This window comes from Archocentrus centrarchus, chromosome 19 (genome assembly GCF_007364275.1).
Source record: "Archocentrus centrarchus isolate MPI-CPG fArcCen1 chromosome 19, fArcCen1, whole genome shotgun sequence".
NCBI lineage: Eukaryota > Metazoa > Chordata > Actinopteri > Cichliformes > Cichlidae > Archocentrus > Archocentrus centrarchus.
Window position 1 is genome coordinate 15517362 of NC_044364.1, and position 23507 is coordinate 15540868.

The 23507-nt window shown below is 40.7% G+C and overlaps 3 protein-coding genes across 3 annotated transcripts in view; 1 reads left to right on the plus strand and 2 right to left on the minus strand.

Annotated features, from left to right (window-relative positions):
• The window catches only part of lhpp (phospholysine phosphohistidine inorganic pyrophosphate phosphatase), a 29079-nt gene extending 27127 nt beyond the window's left edge, over positions 1–1952 (plus strand). Inside the window, exon 8 of the mRNA XM_030755931.1 lies at positions 1534–1952. The gene's annotated coding sequence lies outside the window, so the exon portion shown is untranslated. The remainder of the gene's footprint in view (positions 1–1533) is intronic.
• Positions 1953–3234: 1282 nt separating this feature from the next.
• On the minus strand, positions 3235–17392 carry fam53b (family with sequence similarity 53 member B). The gene is made up of 5 exons (XM_030754828.1): positions 17173–17392; positions 10644–10862; positions 9833–9887; positions 7676–8436; positions 3235–4340 (listed from the first exon to the last, which is right to left on the minus strand). Exons 2-5 carry the CDS (start codon positions 10731–10733, stop codon positions 3984–3986), a joined length of 1263 nt encoding a protein of 420 aa, XP_030610688.1. The 5' UTR covers positions 10734–10862; positions 17173–17392; the 3' UTR covers positions 3235–3983.
• Positions 17393–20249: 2857 nt separating this feature from the next.
• hpdl (4-hydroxyphenylpyruvate dioxygenase-like) lies at positions 20250–23412 on the minus strand. The gene is made up of 5 exons (XM_030755501.1): positions 22688–23412; positions 22433–22599; positions 22203–22354; positions 21236–21357; positions 20250–20864 (listed from the first exon to the last, which is right to left on the minus strand). The coding sequence occupies exons 1-5, from the start codon at positions 23383–23385 to the stop codon at positions 20660–20662; spliced, it is 1344 nt and encodes a 447-aa protein (XP_030611361.1). The 5' UTR covers positions 23386–23412; the 3' UTR covers positions 20250–20659.
• Between the last annotated feature and the right edge of the window lie 95 nt (positions 23413–23507).

The window sequence follows — 23507 nt, forward strand, 5'->3', positions numbered from 1 at the left end:
TCCAGGGACACGACCCCTGCCTACTTGTCACTAAAGCATCAGAGGGGCTTTACCTCCCCAGACACAAAGCATGCCCCAATGATGGTTGCATGTCACCATAGTGTAAACTATTTTGGTATGCAAAATGTCAGAAGGTTTACAGCTGACCTCAGTTTTAGAACTGTGTGTTTCTGCTGGGACTCTTTTCCACAAAGACATCCATTTGTTTTTCATGCCCAGTTACAGTCACAGCCAGAGGCATTCTGTTTTATCTATCTGTATATATGTGTACATCCCTCTGTTCCATTTATTACAGACTCAATATCTTAGAACTGCCTTGAGAGAACTTCTTTAAATTTGGCACAAATTTGGCTATTTCCTCTTATGTTTAAGTGCAGCCTTCTGCTATTAAGACACAACAGTGAATACATTTTTCAAAGTACCTGACAAAAAGTCCCTGGTTTGGTCTTGAATGAATCCATTAAAGTGCAATCAACACGACGTCCAGTCAGTATGCACAGAAAAAAGTTTGCAGCCCTAACTTTTGTTTGGGCTGTCAGTATTAAGCTCCTCGCTTTTTTTATTTAAATAAAAACACTTGCTCAACTGGAAATGTTTTGTGGTTGGTGGTACCGCTAAAATTGCTGTTCACCTCTACCGCATTTGAGCTGCCAAGCTGGGGTTGGCACCAAACCCAAGACTACTGCCAATATTTGGCTCATTTCACATTTGGTTTGACTTTTCCACCCTGAAAAATGGCATAAAAATACTGTGAAGCATGCATCATATTTGAATATTAACTAAAAAGATTAATGTACATGAGGAATAAAAACTGTCAGAGTAGCCTTGTTATTATAGAAAAGCAAACAAATGCAAAAATTGTGGGACATCTGTTGCTTTAGAGCTGAACTATGTCATATGATGCGAATTGTCACTAAGACCATGCATAACCTTCAATGAGTGCCCACCTTCCTGTTATGTATGTGTTGTTGGAGGCTATGAGCAAGTGTGATGCACAACGTTGGCATGGTGCAGCCCTCCTGTTGTACTCCTATCTTCTCTCAGAACACAGCCTCTTGTCACTTCTGTCACTCTGCTGATTAAAGGCCCGGGGGGGGGGGGTGAGTGTGTTGGGCTGCTGCACAGCACATTTAACGAGGCTTATGTTTACTCACTTCCTTCTCGACTCAGTTTAATGTTAAGCGAGCTGTGTGTACCACACAGGACTGTGACAGCTTAAATATGACCTCACTGTGCAAGCAAAAAGTTTCTCATGCAGCAGCACAATAAGTCAGTCCATTAGAAGAGGTATGTGCTGGCATTGCAGACGACCCGCAGATATGCTTTGTTTGATATTTGAGCCCAGAGTATAGCATGTCAAGCAATCTTCAAATTACTCAGCTGGTCTTTAATGAGGTGACTTTCTTCCCTCAGTGGCACCTCACGCTTTTAAAGAATGACAAGCATCATTGCAAGTGTGAACAAACTTGCGTAAGGACTGTGCAATTGTCATGAAGCAGTGAATCAAAAAACTTAACTGGGTAAATTTTGTAGATTTGCAGAGGCACCAGAGATGGGGAGGGGAAACAGACAATCGGAGCAGCAGCAGCAGCAGCAGCAGCCCTGACACATGGCCCACATTCACAGCCGCCTCCCACGTCACTGTGCTCCTCAGAGAAAAAGCCCCTTTTGTTTCCCAAAGCAGGGAGGGAGGAAGGTCTCTGGGGTGAACCGTTGCTCAGCTCCGCTACTCCACCCGCCATCAAACAAAAAAAGAGAGAAAGAAAAAGGGACCGGACTTCCCAATTCTGCCTGGCGTCCTCCCTACTCACTCCCCGCCTCAGCACACAAACACAGGCTCATCAGTAGTACCACTACTACAGTTGTGATTGTCTTTTCTTGCAACTTAATTGGGTCAGTCTGCATTGTAGCGTTAAAGATGTCGCCAACAATGACCTTGCTGTCCTTGTGCTCTGCTCCTATTAGTGAAAGAGGTCTTTCAGCTGCTTTACTTGAACAAAGTAACATTGCTACTGTGTTAAATATATAAAACACGCCTGCATTAAAATGTACTGTGCAACTGTGTACTGTGCAACTTTACTCAAAATGTCCTTAAACTTATCAAAAGTAAATCTAATTATGTATTTATGCACAATTATGCCCCATAATCATGTAATATTATGTATTTGACTTTATTAGCTTTTTAAAAGTTATTACATGCATTAATATAAAAGCATGTGCTAGTTTATTGAAATTTTTTTTTTCTGATAAGAAAAACAGAACATGCAAGCTTAAGGATCAGTACTTCTTAAAACACACTGATTTACACACCTGATTTAAATGTGTCCAATCTTCCTTTCAAGGTAATCTCCATGGGCAGTGCTGCACCTCTTTTAGGACAATTGGTATTTTTAGATAACTTTGTGTCAATCCTGTTCTGACAACTTGTGCATTTACTATGCATGGTGTATTTCCACCAGTAAGGCATCAGTCAGTTTAGGTGGTTTGCACTGAATGCTCTCCCTCACCAGTGCAGCAGTTAGCATCATCACCTCAAGACAACAAGGCTGGGGCCTCAGAGTGTGTAGTTTACATGTTCTCGCTCCCTCCCTCCAGGTACTCCAGATTCTTCCCACAGTCCAAGGTCATGCATATTAGTTCTGGCAATTCTAAATTGTTCATACATGTGAATGTCAGTATGAATGATTGACTGTCTCTCTGTGTTAGCCCTGCAATAGACTGGCCACCTGTCCTGGGTGTATCACACCTCTTACACTATTACAGCTTGGATAGACTCCAGCAACCCTGAATTGGATAAGTAGTTAAGAAGCTGAATGGATGGTGCTCCTTCAGATGCCTCAGGATGTAAAAGTAGAAATCTGCATTGACAGTCTGGCCCTGGAGACCAAAGTCAGAACAGACAAAGTGCACAAAACAAGCTTGCTCTTGACCTGATGTACTGCCTTAATGCTTGGACACTTTGAAAACTGCTAGGATGTAGCTGCTGATCCAGCTTTAATCACCTTCAGTGATCCTCTACACAAGTCTTATCCCATTCATTTTTTTTTTTCCTGTCTGCTCGAATTTGTGGTCCTTGGTGAAATTGCAGACATGCAAGTGGCCAGAATAGGATTTGACAGTCACACAACCTTTAAATTTCTCCAATGGTAAATGATTTAGCTGAGTTTAAACATAGTCCAAAGTTGGCATCTCCCTGTGTTATGAGAAAAGACACTTAAATAATGCAGTTACAAATGAAACTTTTAAAAGTGTGTTTATTTGTATAGAAATATGCTGATGTTTTACATAACTCTGTAGTTACAAATTGTAAAAAGAAAGAATATTAACGCTATTAGCATCACAATGTTTCTTCAAACATACAGGAACATAGATCCAGACATAAGCCTGATGTTACTGTGTGAAATGTTAAGCTCTTCAATATACTTTATAGATGGTGTGCGTGCAGTCTGTTGCTCAGTAAAAGTGAAAGGGGGTTTACTAACAATAGCTCTTGAAGTAGTCTGTTTTTCTCCATCATGTACCCATGTACCTCTGAAGAACGTCAAAGGAAAAGACACTCCTCCTAGTGCAGAGAATTTTTACAAACCTGCTGTGAATTCTCTCCAAATCTAGCACAATTAGGGTAATCAGGATTACAGAGAAATGTTAAAGACCCCAGTCTCTGAGCCAATATCAATATCATTTTTATATTTATCAGATCTATTTTTACCATATCCATCCTCCCTGACTTTCTTGTTCTCCTGAGACACATTTAAGATACCACACAGTGGGGGAGTAGCTTCTGACTACACAGAGTCCACAAAAATGGGCGTTTAGCACACAAAGCTCCTGTTCAAAGCTCTCCATGAGAAAAAACAAAAAAAAAAAACAAGTGCTAGAAAGCTCACTGCATTAGCTTTCCACTTGCTTTGTCGTTAAGACTATCAGCACAGTTTTTCTTCAGTCCCCTAAATTAGCTTCTCTCAGGTGGAAAGCAGTCCTGCTCAGTTCCTCTCAATTTGTTCAATATCGAGCTCACCTCCAAGCTGATCCTTCCTCATGCTACACAGACCTGCCCAAAAAGGCTCACTGTCCTTCCCATTGGTCGTCCCTGGTTGCATGTCGCTGCAATCTGTGGAGGTCCAGTCTGCCTCCTCTGTGGTGGTGTCTGACAGCACATTTCGGGTGATCTCGCCCTCTTTGGTCTGAGGCTGAACGTCCTCAAAGCTGTGTTCATTTCCAGATGAGCTGTCAGTGTCGTGCTGAGTGGTGCTCCTGAGAGTGAGGACAGCCTGGCTCGACTCCTGGCCATCTTCGCCTGTGAATCCAGGGCAGCTCAGGCTGTGGAAATTCCGAAGTTTCTGCAGAGAGCCAGTTAAAATTTCAGAGGCCTTGAATTCATGCTCTCAAGGAAACAGACCTGCACTTAAACTACAAAAACATTTCCCTTCCTGGGCTATGACCCATCTCCTAAAGAGGACACAAGCATAGCTAAAGGCACACGGCCATCTTGTGAAAACAATTCCTCTACACAAACTCTATGTGGGTGATTGAGTGAGGTTAGTGCTGGACACTGGTCAAGAACCTCTATAATATAAAAATATAAACAAGATTTGAAGAAAAATTTAGCATCCATTACATAAAAGAGCAACAATTGAGACTACTAGGCTGTGCTCTGAAGTCCAATGGGAAAGAGGTAGCAAGTAGCCAGATACCCAGAGGGCAGACATCACTCATGTTGGCCTTTTGACTCTGCACAATGCACATATATATCTGGGAAACCCAGAACCTTCTGTAGGCAAATACACATGTGCCAGCACTGCTGCGGGCAAGTACTGTGACAGCTGTGCACGCTGGAATGAGAAGCTTTACAACTGAGGCTTATCCAATCTGTACAACTAATGTGTAGAAGGCAGGACAGCTGCCTCATGCCTGACTGTTACAGTGTTAGGCCAGAGGGACACAGGAGAATAGGAGCTGTGTGAAACCTCCTGTCACTTGTGCGCTTATATAATATGCAACAAGCATTGGACTGTTAGACATGCAGCTCACAGCCAAGTGAGTTGCAACTAATCAATAGATAAAAGATAAATCAACTGCAAGTTCCACAAGTGCCCAAAAGAATACAGTTTATAGTAATACGAGTTACATAAAAGCTTTAGAGAAAATGCGTTCTGTAAATAAAAAAATAAAGCTATAGCAATTCATAATGACAGTCACCTAATTGTGACTCAACAAATCAAATCACACTGCTACACTGCCAGCGTGGATCAATGTGTGGGTTTTCACTTGATCATGTACTTCAAATGCTAGTTGATTCAATGTCAATTCACAAATAACCTCAGCTATGTTTTCATCAAAGTAGTATTCACTTATTCAGGATTTATCACCCAATAAGAGCTGCAAATATAGACGGCATCATGGTCAGATCTGTGCATGAGTGAGAAAGGTCTCTACTAGATCAAAAGGGGCCCTGTTGTTTTTCTTGGCTCTAGTCAAGCGGGTGCATTTGTCAGCACCAAGCCAGTGTCACATTGCTGCCTTCAGCATTAGGTCTCTCAGACTTCTTGCCTGAGAGACCATGAGACTAAACTGATAAGGTCACAATTAGTCTGGGAAATGGGAAAAAAACAGTGGCATTGACATTAATTTCGCCCAAATACAGTTCCAATTTAGAACACAGGACTTATTCTGCAGACAAAATATTCTTTGACCAAGTATCCTCACATAACATTACTGCAGCAATAAAATGAGGCTTGTGAATAAGTAATGCCTGCCTTGTCTGTTACTGTCACGCTCCCTTGTTCCCCCGCATCCACTGAATGAAACGGAGAGGAGAGCAAAAAGTCTCCTCATCCATACTGACCTTGACTCTCCGTCAATAAAAGCTGATCAATAGCTCATGAGGTCTGGCTGTGGGAGCGATCTACACACTGAGCTGAATTTACAGAAATCAATATCTCTTTACCCGACACATAATCCCCCCCCCCCCGTGAGACGATCTATAACCTCTGCCACAGCTGCTCTACTTGCAGTCACAGTGAACCACCCGAAGAGTAAATCACACCGGTGTGGCGTGTGCGTGAGAGGACACTTCAGAGACAAACTCAGCACTGCGACTGATCTTTGAATAGTAAGGTGACTTTGAATGCAGATAGGACAACATGTGTGAAGCGAGATGAAGCCCTTGAGCAGGCTTACTTTACCATCACAGGTGAATCTAGGCAACTTTATATTTTAAATATAAAACATTTAGTCTTTTTTTTTTTCAATGAAATTATCACTTAACCTGTAAAACCTAAATGGGAAGAAGTGAAAACAGTCTTCAAATAGCTTGTTTTGCAGAATCCATTAAAGCAATAATGACAATTAAGGGATTATGAAAATTTGTGACAACCGATTATGTTGCTGCTTGCTGTTTTAAGCCCTCCACCACCCCAACATCTATCTGCTGGAATGGCAAACTCTGAATCTAGATGTTGCTGAAATGAATCAATCATTTAAGAGTGTCTGACTGAAAAAAGGTTTGTAAGTATGACTAGGCTAACAATCAAATGTCATTTTATCCCTATCATGCAAGTCATTTAGGAAGTCCTTTCCTCAAGGGTCTGCCTTACACCAGTCACTTAAAACAAACACAAAAAGTGTGTTTTTTTTTAAAAAAAAGTGAATCAACAAAAATGTTGATCATTGCCAGAAACTTTTCTTATAGTTTCAAAGGCTTTTTTTTTTCTACCTGTTAAAGCAGGTTCTTCTTAACAGAGAAAAGAACAGCAGGGATGATCCAAATCTAAGCGATGCTCTCAGCACCCTGACATTTGTCTGTGAAAATATTGTTGGTTACCTCGCCTAAGGCTGTTTTCGCCACGCTGACCTCGTTCCTGCTTGGAGCGCGTGCAGTGTCTGCTTGTCGTGTCACAGCAGCGTTGTTGTTAAGACACTGCTGAACTCTGGGTGACTTTCTCACAGGGGCCAAGTCCAGCTCTGAGTTTATGATCCAGGCAGTGAATGTGTGAAACTTCACTCTGTGTGTGTGTTTGAGTGCGCACGGCAAAAAGACAAACGCCTGCAGGATGTCCAGATGAATCCAGTCGTCGGATGAAACACGGTCCACTTCAGAAGTGACCAAACCAAAACTAATAATTTCTCTAGTAATTCCTGCTTTGATCAAATTATCTTTGTCCAGCAGCACATTTAACAGGGTATAGTTTTATTTTTTTTCCAAACTCTGTGAGTACAAGTACAATCTCAAATAGTGGAATGTGACACTGAATAGGGCTGCGTGTATTAACGATTGCCTTTAATGACAACGCCTGAGGGAAACAATGGAGTGACCTTAACTGTAAGTGTTTTGTTTATCCAACATGTAAGAAGAAAAATGCTCATGATACTGACACTGATGGACCTAGCTGAACTTCCAGCTGGCATGACCATTTCCTATGATCCTCCTCTTTCAAGCAATAGGGCTGTGGTGAGTTTAATCAGTAAATAAATGCCACATAAATATGCCAATGGAAAAAGCTCCTAATAAATTATGACTGGCTCAGTTTCAAAGTCATTACACTGTATTAAAGCCAGTATCTTGAGTGCAAAGTCAACTGGCCAGTTGTCAGTGTTTATTGTTTGTTCTGTCCAAATATGATACAGAGAAATGTTACATTACGATCAGATCTACTGTGGCATGTTAAATACCAACCTGGGTCATCTTTGCCAGATCCAATGAAGGCCTCTGTTTGTGTGTGTCATCTGGTCTCCTGCGCTTTACACCAGTCTTCTTCTCATTGAGGACGCAAGGCTGTGAGCGACTACGGGGAAGACCCCCCTGTCCACGGCGCTCCAGCTCTGGAGTGGAGTCAGGGGAGCTGGGAGGTGATGGTCTACGAGGCTCAGGGAGGCAAATTTGTTCATGAGAGAGGTAGAGGGGCTGCGATAAAGGCTCCGAGAACAGGGGCACTGAGGAGGAGGAGGAGGGTGTCAGGCTGGTGAAGGCAGAAGGCCATGGGGGGCGCTGGGTGAAAGAAGGCAGTTCAAGGGTGTTGGATCGGACAGGCAGGCTGAAACTAGAGCTGCGCTGCATGCCCGGGAAGCCAAGCTGCATGTTTCCAACACTGCTGCGTTGGACGCTTCCTCCACTGTGGCACCTCCGCTTTTCCACAGCTGTCCATACACGAGAGCCCTGAGGACGCCAGGAAGAGCGACAGCCACTGAGCTCGTCTGAGCAAGACAGGGACCGGCACTGTCGTTTGCTGGGGGGCGCAGTGGCGTGCGAGGCCTCAGTCAGGCTGAGATCCTGCAACAAGTTAGTGATTGTGCTCGAAGTAGAGCCAACTTCCCAATCCCATTGGGCAGAACTTGTGTGCACTTCAGGCAGGACATCCCACAGGCTCTCCAGGCTGGTTCCAACTGGCCTCCGCTGTATGGCACACCTGTGACCCACGTCCCCCCACCGGCTTGTCTCTGCAACAACCAAACCAAATTTATATGAATGAAACCAAATTAAAAAAAAAATATATGCCCAATTCAGACCCCACCCACAATATAGAAAACTATATATGGGATTAACTTGAACTGAAAAGTATTCAATGTAAAAACACTTTTCTTAATCTATCAACCTCTGCTGCAAGAATCAGCCAACAGATCTCAATGCAATGCTCCAACTCCAGTGCTAACCTGTTAATTTCCCCCACCTTTCTCTCCAGTCACTTCACGAGTTAATCTCAAACATGGAAAACAGCTTTTAGTCCTAGGTACTACAATCATTAAAATTTGGTACCTGCAACATGGGCAGCATCCAGTCTGGGTCAGTGCAATGGCCTCAGCATGTGTACTTTATGTTGACACTAGTCACTGCTTTGTTTAATTGGTACTAAAAATAAATCCTGCCCTCCAGCCACCTCTTTAGCATCACAGTCTCTAAGCACAGCTGACTGAAAAAGGGAAGCAAGCTCAATGTCCAACTGACTGCACATGCTTGAGCAAATGCCAATAAGCATTTCTAACTACAGCTCTTCATCTTCTTGTTGAGATGTGCAGGAGCTGTGCATCAGACCAACTCAGTATCTGCCATCACTGGTCAGATATTCACCAGCACCAAAGCTACCATGCGAGCACCTGTTACTGTCATAGAAACGTCACTCTTAAAACACTGAATAGGTCAGCCAACTGAACTGGTCAGTCAACTCTGAGTCAGATACTAAACATCGAGGCCACTGCCCACTTCTGGTATGCAAAAGGTCTATTCTTCTTCACGGGAGATAAAATTCCCCAAAATGCCATCCACAATACATGGGCAGGACAAAGAACAAAAGGCCTTCTGGTATAGCACTATTCTATACCAGGACTTCTTCCATTCTTACACACTGAATTCCAAGTTACTGCAAGGACAGAATACATTCAATTTTACAAAACAGAGACTGTAAAGGACATCCTACTGCTAGAAATAAAGAAAGATATGACTCTTTGCAGTCATAAGCACATTTTCAGCATCTGAACAGCATGTCTGCACCTTTGAAGCATCAAGAAGTGCCATCAGATTTCTAGTAATGATAAACCACTAACGCAAAATCGTTACCATATTATTTATGTTGGCAAAAAACACCTGTCAGGCATGTTTTGCCAAAAAGCAGTGCGACCATAAATAAAATGATGCAGAGACTGACCTAAACCACCCTGCAATAATTTATTTGAACACACCTCACATTTTGTGGCTGCTAAAGACCAGTACATAAATACATTATAATTACACTTCATATCCTGTTTGTGATTGTAAGCAAGGGCCATCATGTAAATTAGGTAAAGTGGGATTTAAGATTTTATCTATATCACTCTTAGATGTCACATTGTAAATCTTTACCCATGAGTCCACAAGAGAAAAGTGCTGTCCCCTGGCTCATGGTCTGGGCCTGGAACTGTGGGAAAAAAAAAAAAAAAAGACAAATAAAAAATTACTTTCAGCTCCCCAGAAAGCCAGAGAAATAAAATGCATAGCAGGTTCTCTTAATAACAAGCCAACAAATAAAATGAGTAAAAACAACAGGTAATGGAAAGTGAGACTTTGTGTATGTATTAACTGGTCCTACGTGCAACTCGGCAACACAGAGGAAGTGAACACGTTCCACCATAAATTCCTCTGACGGATGCTCAGCCTGTGAACGTGACATCATTTCATGGGACTGAGAGGGCAAAGTCAGTCCATATTAGTGGGGGAATTTTTACTCACTCTGCTGAGTCAGAGCTGCTCAGCCTAGTGGATCTATAACACTCCTTTCTAGTACGATGACAACTATGACAATCATTGTGGTAACACTAACTTATTTCTTTAACACCCTTACATAGCTCTTCTGACATCAAGTCCTATGATTTAATGAGGCGTTGTGTTTTTTTTTTTTTAAATCTTCAGCAGAGTGGATGATGAGTGCCTCAGATTTTAATTTTAGCTTTGGTTAAAGTTTCCAAAATACAAAAATAAAATGTAGAGCCACAAAACTGCCATGGAGTGATGAGTGGCCAGCAATCACTTCCTAAACCAAAGCAGAACCTTGTCCTCTTCCCCCTTGACAGGCATGGTTGAAGTCTCTTGGCAGGCTTGTGTCATTTTAAGTAAACATGAAGTGACACAGAAAAAAAATCTGCTTACACAAGTAGAAAAAAAAAAAAACCCTCACCGAGCCCAAATCTGTGTGTTTGGATGTTACATCATCGGCACCCTTCTTTTCCAGTGTTTTCTGGTAAATGATCACCATGGCAACACACATGCTTGTCCCACGTTGTTACTGTAATGGCAAGTTAAGGTGAAGGACATCTTGATGGGCACTGGTTTCTCATAAATTCAAGATGGCAGCCCTCGGCTCCTCCCGGAATGTGCTTCACTCCTCGGTCCAATCCTGAGCAGACACACAAAGATGAGCCCAAGATTATAATTCAGCACATTTCTCACATTCTGTCGACCATATAAGCAGAGAACCATCCAGCAAGAAGAGGAGAAGAAATCCCCTGGGTGGAGGGACACATCATCAACGCAAAAGCAAACCCAGTGCTCCCCAAAAGTAATTTCATTGTCAAATACTAAGCCCCTAATGACGTGCAAAGTTATTCTGAAAAGTCTGCATCTCTTTGCTTGAGAATAGCAGCTGATCAGAGACATTATAGCTACAGCTGTCAGGCTGTATGCAGGCACTGCTATGTTTTGAGCTACATGCTAATGTGGGCATGCAATAACAATGTTAACATGCTAATATTACATAAAACATTATCATGTGTTATGGTCAAGTTGTACATTTCCAACAATTTAGCAAATATTTACATAATGTCTTCAGCTAAGCATTCATAAATTAAACTACAACAACAGTAAATGCAAAGAGTAAACGATTTCACTCTAAAAAAGTTACAGTCGTGGTGTTGCTAAGGGGAAAACAGGGACTTGAGCTCCTCAAGCTTGCGATTTATCCTCTGGGGAATATGATGTTGGTATATATATATATATATATATATGCATTAGCCTTACAGCATGTAGGCTGCCTGCTTTACCAAGTGAACTAAATCAGCATCAGCATCAGTGCTAAAAACTGAAACACTGAAATAATTTTCACACATACCATAAGGCATAGTAAGTTTAGACCAACTATAGCTGGACAAAAATGGGAAAACATGCAAATATCACATTTTTTACAGGGTTTCATCTTGTTACTGTAAAAGCCACCTTGCAAGTCACCCCCACCCCCATTTTTTTTGTCAATCAGATGGCATGGATCAAGGGAGGGAGAGAATTGGATATAAATAAATAAACAACACAGAGAACTCAATTTTGTTTTACAGCTGAATGTAAATTGGTTTGACAGTCTATTTAAATATAACCAAATGCCAAGGACTACATAGATAAAGCTAGTTAGCATGGTTTGAGCGGCTTAAATTAGACCCTGGGTAGATAATGCAAGACTAATTTGAGTCTATTAAATGAAATCAATCATTAGCCTGCTGATATGCACAGAGAGATGTGCACCCAATGCAACTATATAACCACAGACAACCCACTCTGTCACAAATGAGCACACTTAACTTTTCAGCTGTAACTGGCATCCACAGAGATGAGCATTTAATACAAAAAAATAAATAAAATCCTCTGACTCTTCTCACTCTATATAGGAGTATCCTGTTCAACATCTGGAAGATAGATAGTGGAAATTTCAAGGAAGTCAATGGCTCAAGAAGCTCTGTTTATTATTCTCAAGGGAGTAAACATTCCCAGCAAAAACTCACTTTGATTGACAAAGCGTCACCTATTTCGTCATGTGGCAATCTATAAGTTAAAATTACAAGGTGTTTCACTTCCACGTTCTCTCCAGCTTGTCAACAAAAGTGGAACTCTATACCTTGTTTTATTCTTGCCTGGTTTTTTGAGATACAGAAAGCAAGTTTTCTCCAAAGTGTTCCACTGAAGCACACAGCAAGGAATAGAGCAAAGTCAAAGTTGTGTAATTGAATCCTCAGGGGCTGGCTGGGAATAGCTGACCTTGCGGTTATCAAAACAACCTTCTTCGTATTAATGCTGCACCACAATTACAGTAAAACTGCTGATTAGTCACAGATATAAATCTATACAATCATCACAAAGAATTTTACAACCACTAGATCAGTACCAGATGAGGCCATATCAGGTAGGGGACTGAAACAAAGTGGACACAAGATAGTCGCATGATGCCTGCAAGGTCAGATGGTGTGTGCTTAAATGACAGAACAACTGCAAGCAGAGGGGAAAAAAAATGGGAAAAAGAAAGATGGTGCATGCAAAACAAAAGAGTGCTCTGTGCAGAAGATGAGACACCGTGGGAAACAAAAGAGGTGACATCTGAGGTTGCTGGTGGTCGGGTATAGTGTGCGTGTGAGGGATGAGGGGGGAAGAGCACCACAAGACCTGCAGGAGCTGACATACTGAAGGTGGTGCATATGATTTCCATTACAAACATTTACCACACCAAGAAAGCAACTTAACTAGAAGGCTGTTTTTAGCGGAGTTATATAAAATAAGATCAACGCTGTTCAAGGATGTCTGGCAGCTTTAACTTGTGGCATGTGTGAAGAGGAAAGGACACATTAAAGCTTGAAGCTGGACTAGGTCAGGCCGATTATACTGGGCATGAGTATTAACCTCATGCCCTCTGGGCATTGAGGTTAATACAGGGGACAGACGAAACGGTTGTTTATATATCACACTAAATGACTTGGCGACAGATGCAAACAACAGTAAAAAAGAAAGTAGAAACCAAGGCCAAAGATGAGAAAAGCTCTGAAGTTTACTTAAACAAAAAGGCAATTAAATTATGTCTCCTTTCCCTAGAAAGATGGAAAAAGGCTACCTATAATCCAACATTCTTGATTCTAAAATAGTAAACAACAACCATCACTTTTAGCTGGTGAATGACTGCAGCTTAATCATCTTTCTCATGCTCAGGCACTGCATTTTTATCCCATAAATCCCATATCCCATAAATCTGAACTGAGTGCTTTAAATGGGTGAGGTTTATGACATAATTATAAACATTCCTCGGCTCCATGACATGAGTTGAATACACAGTTATAAAAGCCTAACCCTGCAGCCTCTAAAAGCCATTCAAACTTGTGTCGGTATGTGAATAAGAAACGTGTTGAGAAGTGCTGGCAAAGGGCAGTCTGCCTTTTCTTGTACAGACAAACCTGTAAAACAAATGTAGAGGCCATACTACTGCTTAATGGTTACACCCAACCCACTCACCTCATATGGCATGCACAGCTGTGCTCATAGACGCTATAATGTGCCAAATGAGGTATCTAGAATTTCTGCCACTCCCCTTCTGATGTCAAAACTCGAATCACCTTCATTAACGATGCTGCCACTATCGGGAATCAGTGGGAGTCTCTATGGTTCTGCAGCGCGATAACACTTTATCTGAGTTGGGGCAGCTGACACTATGACAACTGAGAAGTCTAATCTCTATAAAAGGGGAACGAAGTTGCAGGATGTGTTCCTCAGATGTGGCCTTCCATGACATGCAAACAGGCTGCTGACTGACTGCAGCAAAGTCTGCAGTGACAGCAGCCCTTCTGAAACACAACAGTAATGCTGTCTTGGGCAAGCTGATGGGACTCCACGCTTCTTTTGTGGTCACCAGAAGCCTGTCAACCACTGCAAGCTTAGGTTGTCAGAAACAGAAAGCTATGTCACAGTGTAAATGAGATAGGATAAGACAGGAAACCACAGAAATGATTGGGTCAAGTTAAAGCAAGAGTCTGCTTTAATGTCAGCCAAGATCTCAAAACCTGTAAAACCCTATGGTAATTTTTGTAAAAAAGAAAAAAAAAATTACTTTTCTTTGACTCAAATTGGACATTTAAACTAAGTGCAACCCTGTTTCATCAATTTTAACAGCTTTTCCATACATGACTTAGAGTGTAATCCCATGGGTTGGGTCATCATTACATAAGGATTTGGCAGCTTTGCGTCTGATTGACTATCAGCGCTAATACTAATCCGTCTATATAGCACTTGGACAGATGGTGGAAAACAACACTGATATTGTTTTACCCTATATCTGCTACTGAAGAATATACCTCTTAACCACTTACAATACTATTATGTACCCATTTTAAACTCATCACAGTGTTTAATTTCAAAGCTCTCATCTGGGTAAACTGATACACAAATTACAAAATCTCTTGTGATGACGATGATGTCAAGCTAAATTTCCACACATCCTCTTTTGATGTTCCTAAAAGAATAGCAGTTGGAATGGTGTCCTGCCGTCAACAATCCCAGGACTGTGGCCATCTCAATAATCCGAGCATCTGCTGAGCACCTGAGATGGCCAGACTTGAAAACGAACTGAGGGATTTATACTGCTCCTCATGACTGCACCACTTTGAAAGGAATGCTTGGTAAATGCCTGGCTGTGGCCCTCTACAGAAAAACTCCCTTGGAGAGAATATGCATGTTCCTAAAAAGCTTGTTTCCCCAAGCTGTTGGCACAGATGTTGTTCTTCTTTGAGCTGCATGCAGGACCCATATTTGGACTCACATTTGAACAGTCTCTAATGTCACGATGGTGTTTGCAGTAATAGAGCTTGTGATACTACATCATAGACCAGAAATGTGAATGATAAAAGTGGCAAACCAGTGTTGCTTTTTTGATCTATGGATGTGCTGGGACACATATCCATAGATCCAACCCCAGCACCATGCAAAATTCTCACTATGAAATTCAAGATTTTGAAACCTGAAGCTTTCTTTGTTGGTACTGGTATTAAACTGGTTTCACAAAGGGCAGGTGCTACCAAGTGACTGACTGAAAAGAAATTTATGAAACTCATTGTAGGGTGCAGGCCAGCCCACAGCTGTCTGCATGTTCACAGAAATTAGGCTCTGTCAAACAGGAGGCACACTACATTTAAAGCAGTGAGTGAATAGTCAGAAATGAGCATGGCTGGGAGGCTTCAATAGCAGTTATCAGGTTCAGTTGAGAGCCTGGGGTACAGCCAAGGTCTCACAAGCATGCAGCTGCCCACTTACCATAAACACAAAGGCTCAGCATGGCTATGCATGGCAGCCAAGGAGGCCTACGTTTTAAAGCAAGCCTGCTGTTTAATTATCTCATACATAATCACTTGCACTGTATACATTTGTCCAGAACAACGGCTTTGTGGATCTCTGTAATCAAGGCTTTCAACAAACCTGTCCAAGCTGGAGAGAAATGTTGTCGACTTGAATGCTAAATCTAGCAAAGTCTCTTAATTACAGAGGCTTGAAGACAATAACCACAGTGGAATGGCATTGCATGTTAATGGACCAAAATAAGAATAAGTCACATCAAGTGGACATTATAGTGGAGAGGAGAAACTACTCCAGGAATTTATTCAACTTAAACACTGCCTTTCCTCTGACTATATACCATGTAGTCCCAACACTGTTCCATGTAAGTGAACAATGGTGCAGTAATTGCATTACAGTACACAGGATATTTATGTATTGTTTAAGACAAGCTAGAGTAGGCAGTCTCTTGTGTACTTGAGCTAAAACTGCTCAACAATTTTTCAGAGGAACTTGCCAGCCCTCCAGGTGGATGCCTCTTAGTTTCAGAAAAGAAAAGGTCCTGAAAACTGAGCTTGTCCAAGTTACCAGCACAAACACTCCCTTAAACCCCTTTTACAAAATCCTTCATGAAAGTGAAAAGAGTTTGGCAAAGATATTACTGTGCAGGGAACTCACAGAATCAAAAAAAAGAATTTTGACAGAAAGGCCACATGTTGCTAAACATGAAAAAATGAAATGTGCATGTGCAAAAAGATATACATACAAATATTCATCTTTACTTCAATAATTTATACACTTTATCAAACCCAATTATGGCAATGGAATACACTGAGGAGTTCAGGTTTAACAAGTTCTTGTGTTTATGTTCCCAATGTGCACTTAAATTGCAGAATCTGTTGGGCTGTGTGTCAGCCAGTCCTGACTTCATACCTGAGGGTAAGGTTGGTAAGATAAAACAACATTCCAACAAAAGGATAGAGTGTAACTAAAAAGGGATCTCAGAAAGACATGGACCACCAAACATCCCATCATCAGCAAATAACTAGTGTTAAAATTTATTAAAAGGTCTTACACATTTGCCACCAACCAGCCAACACTGACTTACTCGCAATACATTAGGGAAAACCCAGTATGACATCAGAATGTCTGAGCTTCAAAACTTTAAACATGGTCACTTTACAAATTTATGTGAATGAATTTATACTTATTGTCAAAGTTCTAAGTGGATGAATGGATAAAGTTACTTTTGTAAGTTTTTTTTCATTATTAATCAACCCCACAGCATTTAATCACACTGCTAATTATAGTGGCAAAACATAAGTACAATAAGCGGGAGGAGACAAAATAATTTAAAGTAGCACTTATGCAAATAATAACCTAGACAAAACAAAAAGGGCATGGCTAAGACAGCAGACAAGAGGAAACATTGCTAAGCTAACTACTTTTAGCTATGTTTAGTTTCCACCGACAACACTTTGTTAGGAGTTACTTCTAATATGTTACCATAAATATTACATTAATAGAAACCATACACTTTCAAAACACTGAGGAACATCACACTACACTCTTAATGACGTAGTAGTTACAAAGTTAGCTAGTCCAGAAAGTTTTTTTAGATTATAACTGCCACTCACAAGCATCACGGTGAGCGCCTCGAATCTTCAACAACCACCGGGCAGCTGGTTAGTTTCGGTTGACCATGTTGAGTTTTGTTTTAGTAAAAAAAGAAGAAAAAACGGCAGAACAGGAAGCAAAGTGCTTAGTTCACTTCAGCTCCAGGGAGCTGCTGCAAACTATAACATTACCCCAGTGCTCTACTGTCCAACAAGACTGCACGCTAATGAGCCTGTGACAACATACGCGAGCGGTACCACTTTGAGCAGGGGCGAGGGGTGTCCAGTGAGTTATTTATACTACAAAATCCTTCAATTTGACTCCAGTTCTTTGTGGGGTTTTTTTTCTCTTTTTTTGGTTTATTTATATTTCATATCCAAACCAGCCAAAGCTTGTTGTGCTAGAAAGGAAATTATTATCCTCTAATGTTTTTTCTAAAAGAGACCACCCCCACGCCTGTAACTAATGGTCTAAGCAACCCTGTTGTAATGAAAAGTAATCACAGTTTTGAGCTGAGCATATAGACAGGGTACTTTCACAATACACAGTGGTATAACATGATAACCTACCAAGTGTGTGTGACATATTGAGGGAGTAATGCATGTTATACATTCATGGCTTGTTCCGCCGCACAATATTAGTTCCAGTATAACACAGGCCAATCCTGAATAAATAGTTTTATTGCAAGCAGATGTTCTTCCAGGAACTAATGCAGTCTTTATCATGACCTACAACAGCAAAGCCATACAGTTTTAGTTGTTCATACATGCACACTCAAACAAGGTGCAGCTGGTATATATGTGGGAATTTACACATATTATTTATTTGCCTTCTAACTTCTTAAACTCTATACATCTACAACAGATGTGTTTGTAATCTTTACACATTTTTATTTATTTATTCAAAACTGTATTTTTTGCAAGATTAACACAAACTATAGGGAGGGATTCGCACTTAAAATACTGCTTGTGCATTACAGTAGTTTGTCTAGCTTGCTGTATGTGCATGTATTAGGTGAGTCAGTGACAATTCGAATTCTGCATATTTCAACAGTAAAGCATTTTAAAGATGAAGTCCAATTTTCCATGCATTGTTTAAAGACTGCAAATATTTTGTCATCCTTGTCCTATAACTTTACGTACAGTAAGTCAATATATTTTTTAGGGGCTAGAATTATAGTGGGCCTCAGAAGGGTGGGGAGCTGAGGCTCACCCCTGGCAGACTATTGTTAATCAAGGAGTAACATCTGCTGTGTGCCTCTAATCTCCCCCAGACTGTCAGACTGTCCTCCTCAGTTTTAGACCGTCTGCCTTTTGTGTTAAAGGGCACCCAGGATTTGTCTCTTCTACTACTATCTGGGCTAGACTTTGCAACAAGCTTTGCCTTTTTTGTTTTGTAGCAGAGCAGTAAAAGTTGCTCTTTAGGATGCAAATTATTAGAACAACTTGCAGAATAGGGGTAGAAGTCTTGCAGTTCAACAGGTTTGGCAGTGTGCGTTGTGACTATCACAACCAGGGGGCAGTATGCACCAATTATAGTGCAGGAAAACACTACAAAAAGTAACCTGAAGTGTATTTGCTGAAGGATTTAGCTACAGATTATGGTAATTTACTGATTTCTTTTTGATTTTGTGAATATAACTAAAGCTAGCACATGGTTAACTGTAAATGGGAAGCGATCTTCCAGGTCCCAGTACTGAGACCCCATGCAGAATGCTATATGCCATCTGGGGTTCACACTGTGGCTGGAAACAGATGGCTAAAAGACTCCTGTTACAGGAGTCATCCATTCTCAACTTTAATGAACAGTTAATCCTCTCCACCACTAGCATTTCTATTATATCAAATCATTTGAAACAAATGCAGTAAAAACTTTTAACTTTTTAAACTCATACATGAGCACAAGCCAGCTCCAAATGTGAGTAAAGAGTACACATTGCAAATATTTTACATGTGCTATTTCAGTTTGTTTGTAATCAGTGAGCTCAAATCCTAAATATAGAATCCACAGTTTTAAAATGCAGTTTGTCCAAGAGGGCAACGCTGGATTAAAAGAAAAACACTGACACCATTTGTCAAAATGCAGAAGTACATGAATTTCATAGATTTCCTATTTCTTTTTTTTTTTTCTTTTTTTTTAAACAGTGACTCAGTATACTGAGTACACCATACTGTAACTACAGACAGGGCATAAAAAGAACATATGGCTTTCATGGAACTCCATTAAACTTCACTGCTTCTCATCTATCCCACTAATCCTCACCCATAATGTTTATAGCCAAGTTAATTGAACTGGCACATCTCAGTGGGATTGGAAATCCCTTCTAAGAGGTTCTAAAGCCACAGTTTTTTGCCAAAGCATGCACATTGCTAAAACCACCATGGCTTCTGAAAGAGGTGCAGCTGTTTGTCCACTAATGGTTCTTGAATTTACTGTGTGGGTGGGTTATTTAGAAAAAAAAAAGGGGGCCAAAGAGCCTAGTTTAATTTTCCATGATCATAATGTTTACATAATAAAGTTAACAACAATAAATTTCTACATTATGAGTCAATGAAGGGGTCAGTATCCCTCTTTTTCTCATATGGACACTGACATTGGTTGAATAAGTAATATTAATGTATTAATTGTAATAATTAGGTAATAATACCTCACTGTAAAATTTTAAAGAAGCCAAAGTGCTATTTATGTTCCCGCATTACAATAAGCAAATGCACTTAAATGTTCTAAGTTAAAGTACAGTACAGAACTGGCTCTTTAATGCACAGAGCGGCATTTTAGCACACTATACATAAAAATTGCCCTATCATCATCGATGCATTAGCAACCTTTCAGTCTTCTAGCACCTTGAGTTTGTTGTACATACTTTAATGAGTTTATAACTGTGGAAGAAGTGTTTACATACATATACCCCATTATCCAAGAAGTCACTGCGTCCAAAAACTTTGCAAGTCTGCGAGTGCCATTATCAAAATGTAATCTAACTGTAACAAATAATTGCAGTGCAAATGCCCAAAAAAAAAAAAAAAAACAACCAAAAAAGCCCAAGTCCCAGTACCTTGGAAAATTACTAAAATACATTCGGCACTGTCAGTGTTTATCTAGGAAAGTCTAAGATGTTTCAAGTGCACTTATTGTGAAGTTTGGCCCACACAAGAAGAAAAACAGAGCACAATATTTTGAAGACAGCAATTGATTTTCACAGTTTACTGTGAGTCAAGTTTATTGAGGTTACTCTGGAGCAATTTGGTTTGCTTTGAGACAGTGAAAACAAAGACATTCTTGTACTGCTACAGTAAGTGCGTTTTGTTTCAAGAACAGAGCATTGCATTCCATTTCAACAGATATTGAAATCATATATAATTGGTAATGGGTCAACAGTGCAACAAGGGACTTGAGTTTTAACTCTTGTCAACATTATTTGAAATCATTTAAACATTCAACATGTTTTTCAGTAGGGAGTGCTCCCACAGGAAATAAAATAACCTATGATGGAAATGTCTGGAGTGGCTAACTAAAAGCAGTTTGCACAGTTTTTGAAGATCCCTGAGCTTCCTGAGGATCCACCCTCTCATTTTCCATGTATGTCTGCACCGATCTCCACAGCGCCCTGATGTTCCCCTCGCCAAAACCCGTCGCCCCTCTTCGCTCAATCAGCTCAAGAAAGAAGGTGTCCTCAGCAAATATGGGCTTGGTGAACACCTGTAGAAGATATCTGAAAAGGAAAACAACACAGTAGGATCGCTTCCAGCTCCTGGCCTATTTCCCTAATTTTTCGCTGACGAATAAAAATTTATTGTGCACGTCTTTCAGCTGTATTACTGCAATATTAATGCAAACCCAGGAGTTTCTACTTGATATTGCAAGTTAAACAGATTTCTTTAATTGTACTGGATAGTAAATTAAAGAGACTATATTAAAACTATTTTTTTGTAAATGTGCAGAGGTGCTAAACCTTAAAGTTTTTCCTTATCTAGAGAAAGATGGTTAAACCCCACCACCACCACATTTGACAAGATAAAAGCAGTTTAGAAGAGAGGCATGCTTTGATGGGCTGTGAGATTACAGATTTTGAGTGCCTCTCACCTTTTGCTGGATGCTGTCTGTGATAAAGGAACCTGGTGCAGGTCCGTATCCAGGAGAATGCCATGCTGCGCCAGCATCTGGGGGCTGTGACCTGCTTCCTCTATTTCCTGCTGTTTTCCCACCTGCCACAACACATGGGATGTGTATGACAATATCTTGGGTAGTTTGCAACTATTATATACTAATGCAAATGGTATAGGCTATATTGCTAAAATAGAGACCAACACACACAAAAATGTACTATAAAAAACAAACAAACAAACAAACAAAAAAAACAGAAAATCATCTGTAATTTTCTGCCAGTAAATTGACTTTTTTTTGTTTTTGTTTACATAAGTTTCCATAAAAGGTCAAATTCAATGCATTATTTAAAAAAAATGGGAAACATCCCTAAAAAAATATGGAAAACTAAAGTATTTTTACAGATTTTTATAGTGCAGTTTTCTGTTTGGTTGTTCTTTTTTTTTAATTCAGTCAGTAATTATAGTGTTTGCGCCTGTGTTTACTGGTACAAAGCAGACACTGTTCTCCTTGTGCTTGGTGATGGCATAACCTTGAAAAGTGTGATAATAACTTGGATTATGTGTTCCAGTGGGAGAGATTTGCCTTCAGAGCGCTTTTCTTTTACATTGTTTTCAGTTTTGAGTCACAGTTCAGTTAGGTTTTAGCCACAACTACTTTGTTAAGTGTGGGGAAATATAATTGTTTGGATTAAAAATGTACCCTTTCAACAACATCTGAAGCATCTCTGAAAGCCTGCCTTGCAGGGAGAATACCCTGGCTGTGTACATTTTACATAGAGAACTGACAAATTCAAAAGCCCAGCCCAGCTCTGCGATTGAAACAGAACTATAATATGATAATATGAATAAAACACGGGCCACTTCTTGCAGTAATTACGTGATTATCGTTTTCTTTCTTGAGGCAAATGGGTCGCATTATACTGTATGTTCAAAGTAATTCAAACCTGTGTGTAATAAGCTGGAGGAGGGGAGAAAAACTGTACACCAGCTTCAGCCATTGTGTGTGCAGTAGAGACAATGTTCTTGGTGTACAGCCCAATGTGCTGAATCCCCGGGGCCCTGTGCTGCTCCAAGAAGGTGTCAACCTGGTTCCGGCCTGAAATAAGCAAAAGCAAACAATGATGCATGAGATCATAAATAATGGCTTAAATTAGAAACTAGAAGTTTCTGTTACCTTGTTCTGGGAGTGATTCTGCAATGACAAACTTGCAGTCAGGTTCCTTTTTGCCTGCAAAAGGAAGTGTGATGCCCGCTTTGCTGCATTTCCAGTACTCCATGGCAGTAAGTCGAAGCCCAATGCCCCCCTGGTTTATCACGAAACCTTCATCCACGTCTTCATTACTACTCAGAAGAACAAACAGCCTTGACATTACTGACATCATGCTGGAGAAAAGATATGACAATAAATGCCATTGGGATAGTTTCTCACCTATCAATGTAAAACCTCTGAAAACCAAAGTGTTTCTCGTACCACCCCATGACCTGGTGTGTTGTCTTCCTCGGGCAAGCATAAGTTATGTGATCAAAATGTGTGACAGGACAAGATATGTCCTCTTTTTCCAAGCTCCAGTCCTTTTCATTGACATCAAACCCGGGCAAAAAGACTCCCTCATAGTTTGTCTTCTCAATGAGTGTGTGGCACACGTTTCCCACAATTGATTTTACTACCGCGTAGGTGACAGGACCATTCACGTCCTCAACGGTGGTGGGAGGCACCAAGAAATTGCAGCCCAGGTGGCGAAGAACCTTGAATGACCTTTGCACATCCTCTACCTCAAAACACACGTTGTTTACACTATCCACCGCATGAAGTGGGCTGACATCGTAAAGACATCCCAAAGAATTACTACCCTGCTTGTACTTCCCCAAGTCGGCCCGCAGTGAATCAGCGGGATGTCGGTCAGTTAGGCTCAGTATCCCTTCATTCAATCCCACACTGCTCTTACTGGGTCTCTCATTTACGACGAAAACTGCTGCTCCTTTCCTGAAAGCAAACTGCCTGGACTTGTCAGTCAGTCTGGCAGCAAACAAATTAAACTTGAATTTAGAGACAAGGTCATTAGCTATTTTCTCCGCGTTAGAAACGTGGACGGAAACGTGGTGTAACCGGCTCAAGAAAACTGCCATGTTTTCAATGACGTTTTGAGTGAGGCGTGTCCAAAAAAAAAAAAAAAAAGGGGGGGGGGGGCTGCTTGGTTCATTACTAATCTATTTTTCATAATGTTGCATCACCATATAGTTATGATCTT

Coding starts and splice junctions, on each gene's coding strand:
- fam53b (XM_030754828.1), bottom strand. CDS start 10,733: ATGTGTGTTGCCATGGTGATCATTTACCAGAAAACACTGGAAAAGAAG. Junction 9,888..10,643: donor AACACACAGATTTGGGCTCG/GTGAGGGTTTTT, acceptor TTTTTCCCACAG/TTCCAGGCCCAGACCATGAG. Junction 8,437..9,832: donor TTTCTCTTGTGGACTCATGG/GTAAAGATTTAC, acceptor TGGTTGTTGCAG/AGACAAGCCGGTGGGGGGAC.
- hpdl (XM_030755501.1), bottom strand. CDS start 23,385: ATGGCAGTTTTCTTGAGCCGGTTACACCACGTTTCCGTCCACGTTTCT. Junction 22,600..22,687: donor CAGAGGTTTTACATTGATAG/GTGAGAAACTAT, acceptor TCTTCTGAGTAG/TAATGAAGACGTGGATGAAG. Junction 20,865..21,235: donor CAGACAGCATCCAGCAAAAG/GTGAGAGGCACT, acceptor TTTCCTTTTCAG/ATATCTTCTACAGGTGTTCA.